At 32.4% G+C, this 6000-nt stretch overlaps 1 protein-coding gene across 12 annotated transcripts in view; it reads right to left on the bottom strand.

Moving 5' to 3' along the window:
* Positions 1–2304: 2304 nt before the first annotated feature.
* The window catches only part of SENP6 (SUMO specific peptidase 6), a 113484-nt gene continuing 109788 nt past the window's right edge, over positions 2305–6000 (bottom strand). For all 12 annotated transcript variants that reach the window (XM_009242011.4, XM_063724873.1, XM_063724874.1 and 9 more), the window contains 3 exons: positions 4636–4704; positions 4392–4542; positions 2305–2829 (listed from right to left, as the gene is read on the bottom strand). In XM_009242011.4, coding sequence (XP_009240286.4) covers positions 2620–2829; positions 4392–4542; positions 4636–4704 — 430 coding nt within the window. In that variant the 3' untranslated portion in view covers positions 2305–2619. The remainder of the gene's footprint in view (positions 2830–4391; positions 4543–4635; positions 4705–6000) is intronic.

Here is a 6000-nt window from a genome sequence, read left to right as displayed (position 1 = left end):
GGGGAATTAAAACTTATTCTTTTTACATTGTCTCACAGTTTTCAGAGATCATTGTTTTTAAAGAAAAATTACTGAATTCATTTTGGTGGCTTAAAACAAGATGTAATTTAGAGAATCATTTTATGTTTTCAAATAAAACCTCCTACATTTAATTGACTAAAAGTTTAAGCACAAGTTACTACACAAAGAAAACCTTTTTTAGGGTTATGTGAACTTGAAATAATACCATTAAGTTTTCAGCTGTCTGAAGTAGCACAGCAACATTAAAGGGAAGGGACTAAACACCACCTCTGCTCCTAAACCAACAAGAGCTGAGACACATACAAATTTTATGGCAAGTAATCTAAAACTCTTCTAAAAATGATTAACTGTTATTCTATCCAACAAGAAAACCAATACAACAGATCTATCTAATTAGTTAAGACACCAGATACTCGTCATGCAGTTTCAGTGTCTAATAACAAACCTCTGTAAGTTCTGTTTCACAACTTCTAAGTACTAATAACACATTTTAAAAGGCTGATCCCACTTTAAACTACATAGAGTACACAACTATCAAGTGAATGTGCATACACACCAAAGATTCTCAAGTCTAGTTTTGAAGCTCAACCTGGCAGCCTCCAAAGATTTCAATACATATTGCAATGTCACTAGCATAACTTCCAAAAATAAAATTTCACATGGGGTGGGAAAAATGCCATCAAATAGCTGAGTATTCTACCTCTAGAAAGCTGACATACATTAATCTGTATTTTTCATCTTAAAATCTGATTGACTTGAGTTGGTACAAGGGATAAATTATATTTTTATCTTATCAAACATTATCTAAGGGTGCAAAACGTAACCATTACAAATTAACATAAAAACAAGTAGGCATTTTAGAATAGTTTTTCAGTACCTTCAGATTCTGACAAAATATAGTTCATTAAAAAAAAATTACGTATGCCAATTTTGCTTATTGCTATTAGGTTTTTAAAAAAACAACTTCAATTTTTTTATCCCAGTTTTATTAGAGATTGAAAAGCATTTTGCCATGTTCAGTAAGTAATAAAATTAAACTTGTTTTTCATATCTGAGCTAATTAAGATATCTGAGCTAACAGCTCTAAGTTATTACTATAAAGAGATAATCAGAAATATAGTTCAAAGTAACAAACTACAATTGATATCACTAATGGTGACCTTTCTTACATTTTAATATTTCTCTTACTGAGACTCTATTGTGTCTCAATAGATATTTTTTGGTTGTTGTTAACACTCCCATTCACCCTGAACCCACCCATGGGACTTTATTAAATTCAAGAAAATACCCTAAGATATTGACTGCAATGTCAGAGATGGCCAAATTAAAAATAAAATAATTGCTGATTATTAGGCTTTCTTTTTATTCTCAACTATTTTTGATATATGTGTATTTAAAAATTCAATATTTAACAAAAAATGACTAAAATATGTTTCAAGTCTCAAAGTTCATTTGAAAGAAGTATACATCATTTCATTTGAAAAATAATGAAGTTTCTGCAGATATATGCAAGATCCCTATATGTGCTATAAATCTGTCATGGAAACCTTCAAATTTTAGTTATTTTAAAGGGGAATTCAAAGATTTTTGCTGTATTATGCAACTGGTTGAATACAGTACTTTTACATGTAAAAAATAATTTACACTGAAAAACTCAAGCAAAAAGTCTGATACTTTATCAAAATAATAAGAACAAAATGAGCAATGAAAAAATAGCAAAAGCTTTACAAAAAAATAGTAAATTCCTATTTAAATTCCTGTGTTTACACAGATTAAAAATGCTTATCAATTAACTATATGACACAGATTGTAGCATACTTTAAGCTGTAATAGAGAAAGGTAACATGGGATATTTGAAATTCAAGCTGCACTTACCAAAATTGTTTTAACCTGAGTCTTTGATGTCTTCAAAAATGCATTTGATGATAATATATGCAAGAATAGTTATTTTTTAGTAGTATAAGGTTACTTTTTTGAATTGCTCTTAACACTCTTTCCTCTTAAATATTTGTGTAAAATTACAAATATTTATTACATTTCTTGGGTTCACTGAACACAAGGCAGTATATGAATTGAAAGGCTGTTACTTTGTTCCTGTTACACAAGCATATAAAGATGCTTAGTTCAAAATATCTTAGATTTAATATTATTTTCACATTTTGACTTATTTTAGAACAAATATAAAGGGTCAAAATATTACCATAGATATTTGAATATTCCCATGAAATATGTCACACCCACTGAGGAATTAAACAAGTTCACTAAAGAATATCAAATTAATCATTTCCTCCTATAAATATTTTCTTTTTATTTGTGTTTAGAAGTTGCAATTTTAGGTACTATTAACAGAAAATACATAACAAAAGCTTCCTAACAAGTGAAAAAAATAATTATAAATGCTGGAAAAATTGGCCTCATTAACATATTTACAGACTTTTACTTAATACATATGCCTTTGGAAATTAATTATGTGACATTTATACAAGCATCAAAATTTCCAAATCACTGAGTAGTGAGCACTTCAGTTCTTTATTGTCTATACCCAAATTTGAAAGTCATTTAGTTTCTGAAGGTAGAAATGACAAGTAACAGAAATGGTCAGTCTGAGATACTATTGACATATTGTTCTGTTCCTTCGCCTAAAGGTGCTTCTGTTGAGTAAGTGTCCTTATGCTTTTTTTTCTCTTTGCTCTGATCTTCCTGTAGCTTCAGAATTATGTTTCGGATTTCTTCTCTTTTTGTTCTCATTCTTGGTGGAGGAAACCAGTTTGCCAAATTCATAGGTAGTTCAAAATTGAGAATTGGATTCTGAAAATAAAACAATTAAATGCATATTAGAAAACTGTAATAAATAACCTTTCATTTCAATCACAGAAACATTCCAAAGTTAAAAATAAGAAAACCCAACAACTCATTCAATATGTATTTGTGTATTATCTATCACATGCCAAGTACTGTGTTAGGTATTGGAGATACAAGACACAGTTTCTATCACAGATCTTATAGTCTAGATCAGGGTTTGCCAGTGGACCAAATTCTGCCCACCGCCTGTTTCTGTAATAAAGTTTTATTGGAACACAGCCATACTAACTCATTTACATACGGTCTGCAGATGCTTTCACTGGACCACAGCAGAACTAAGAGGCAACAGAGACTGTACAGTTGCAAAGCCTAATGTATTTACTACTTTATTAACAAGTTTGCCAGCTCCAGTTTAGAAAGACAGGTAATTCAACAATTAAAACAAGAAATATGGCAAGTATTATGACAGAAGTATAGAGTACTGTGAAAATACATATCTGGGGTTTTATGCAATTCCAAGAGGAAGTGATGTTTAGGCTAAGACCTGAAGAATGAATACATGTTAGACAGCCAAGGTATGACAGAAGCAACAAAAAAGTATTCCAGGTTAGGAAATATGAATCAAGGCCTAGAGGCAAGAAAGAACACGAAACAATGGCATTCAGGTGGCTGGCTGTTGTATTAAAGCTAGAGTGAAAATGGTGGGAAAATGAGGCTAGAAGCTTAAATAGGGGGTCAGATCACATAGGTGCTTGTCAGTCATGTGAAAGATTTTGGTCTGTAAATCAACAGCCACAGGAAGCCACTATAAGATTTAAAGCACGAAAGTAACAGGATTAGGTTTATGTTTTTGGAAAACAACCATGAAAAACAGAAGGCAGGAGGCATAGGAATCTGTTAGAGATTGGTATAGCAGTTCAGAATAGTGACACTCGAGGATAAAGAAGTAAATCTATCTGACATTAAATGACACAATTCACAGAACCTAGTGGTCATCCACTGTATGGTGGATGAAGATAGGAGTCAAGATCATTGTAAAGAATATCCAAGAGAGGTTATGTGTGGTACTGTACCTCTGAAGTCAAAGCAAGAGAGTGAGGAAGAAATGGTTGACACTGTCAAAGGGTGCTGGAAAGTCAAGAGCAATTTTAACATAAGGGTAAGGATAAAGTCAGATTTTAGAGATTTGAGAAGTAGAATCTGTAGAATTAGAGAGTGAATATAAACACTTCTTAAGAAATATATCTATGAAGAGGAGAAAAGAGGATTAAAGAGGCAGTGTGAATCATGGGAGAGATTTCTTAAGGTGGAAAGAGCTAGTAGAGAGGGCAGGTTGATTGTTCAGTGATAGAATGAGCTCAACAAGCCTTGGATTTGATGAACTGTAAATATACTATTTTTATGCCTTGAAGGTTCTTCCATTTAGAAGTTTTTGCTCCATGGAATAATTTTTGAAACAATAATTTTGAAACTCTTTAAAATATTTGCTTATTGTGTTTTTTACTAAGGTAAAGTGAAATGCACTATTTTATTATTTATTATATCAGATCCAACAAATTGAAACCCACCTCAAAAAAGCTCTCTACATACTGCAATACATATACACCACAGTCACTGAAGTTGTTTTGCTGTGGTACTTTTGGATTAGAGCCCTTCATAACATCTTTGGAAAAACTTCTTTTGCTTCCTTTTTTAACTTCCCATTCCACTTCTAAATACCTGCAATAATTCATATATATTAAGAATACACACGTATATAAATATACATAGTTCTTCATCCCCATCAGAATACAAAATAAAGTGTGAACTTACTCTCTTAAAATTTTGACAACATTTGACCGAGAAGGGCCTCGGAGTGAGTCCATAAGTAGGATACAAGGTCTGCAGGGTAAAAATGACCAAAAGTCGAATACTTCATAATATTACAAAGGCATAAAAGGATTAAAAGTGGCATATTATAAACAACCAAATTTAAAACCTTCAAAATCCCCTTTGTATGACTCAGTACTACTGAGGGAAAAAAAATGAACCCTATAGACACATATGAACTTTATAATCTAATAATACTTAAATATCTATGGATATATTAAATATTGAATTATAGAATATTAACCGTACCTTAGCTATATTTTATACTAAAATTCTGTAGTTGGTTTCTAAAAGTACTTCAAAATTAGTAAAAAGTCAAAATAATTCTGAAAATTTGAACATCCCCATATTCCAAAATCAACAAAAGAAGGGCCATGAAAAAGTATAAAGAAAATAATCCCCCCAACCTCGGCCCATTTTTTTCAGGCAGGGTCTCACTCTGTCACCATGTGAAGCGGCGTAATAACAGCTCACTGCAGCCTTAATGTCCTGAGCGCAGGTGATCCTCCCACCTCAGCCTCCTGAGGAGCTGTAACTACAGGCATATGTGACCACGCTCAGCTAATTTTTGTATTTTTTTTGTAGAGATGGGTTTTTCCATGTTGCCCAGGCTGGTATAGAACTCCTGGGCTCAAGTTATCTGCCCACCTTAGCCTTCCAAAGTGCTCCCAGCCAAAAATCTCATTTTTAACTAAAACTTATTATAGATAACAAAACAGGTAATCATCACATGAAATAATTAGTTTAGAACATTTTTTTTTCAAGATTCCACTTCAGAACACTCTATAACACTCCGTATAACTCTGTATATAAATATTGATGGCTGAAGATTCAACTTTCAGTATTTTAATACTGTAAAGTTATGTTGTAAACTCAAGTAAGGAAGTCTAATGTAGAGCCCAAATTCCTCAAACGTTAAAAAAAATCTAGGTTATTTTTTAGCCACCACACTTGGCTATTTTTTTTTTTTTTTTTTTAACTTTTTCCAGAGATGGCATCTCACTGTGTTGCCCAAGCTGGTCTTGCACTCCTGGCCTCATGCGATCCTCCTGCTTTGGCCTTCAAAAGTGCTAGGATTACAAGTGTGACCCACTGTGTCTGGAAGTGATCTAGGTTCTTCCTGCTAAAATTTTATAAAGTTTGGAGCAGATTCTTTAACTACCCTAGGTCTCTATTTTTCTGTAGAATGATGCATTTTCAAAGTCTCTTAATAGAGTGTCTGTCAACATTTTCTATAAAAAAAGTCATAGGAGATTAAACCTAGAAATAGGTAATACTTCACCTAAGAAGTTCAGCATCTCAGAAGAA

The sequence above is a fragment of the Pongo abelii genome, chromosome 5 (assembly GCF_028885655.2).
Source record: "Pongo abelii isolate AG06213 chromosome 5, NHGRI_mPonAbe1-v2.0_pri, whole genome shotgun sequence".
Taxonomy (NCBI): Eukaryota; Metazoa; Chordata; class Mammalia; order Primates; family Hominidae; genus Pongo; species Pongo abelii.
The sequence above is the reverse complement of the archived record's forward strand: the minus strand, read 5'-3'. Positions and strand labels throughout refer to the sequence as shown.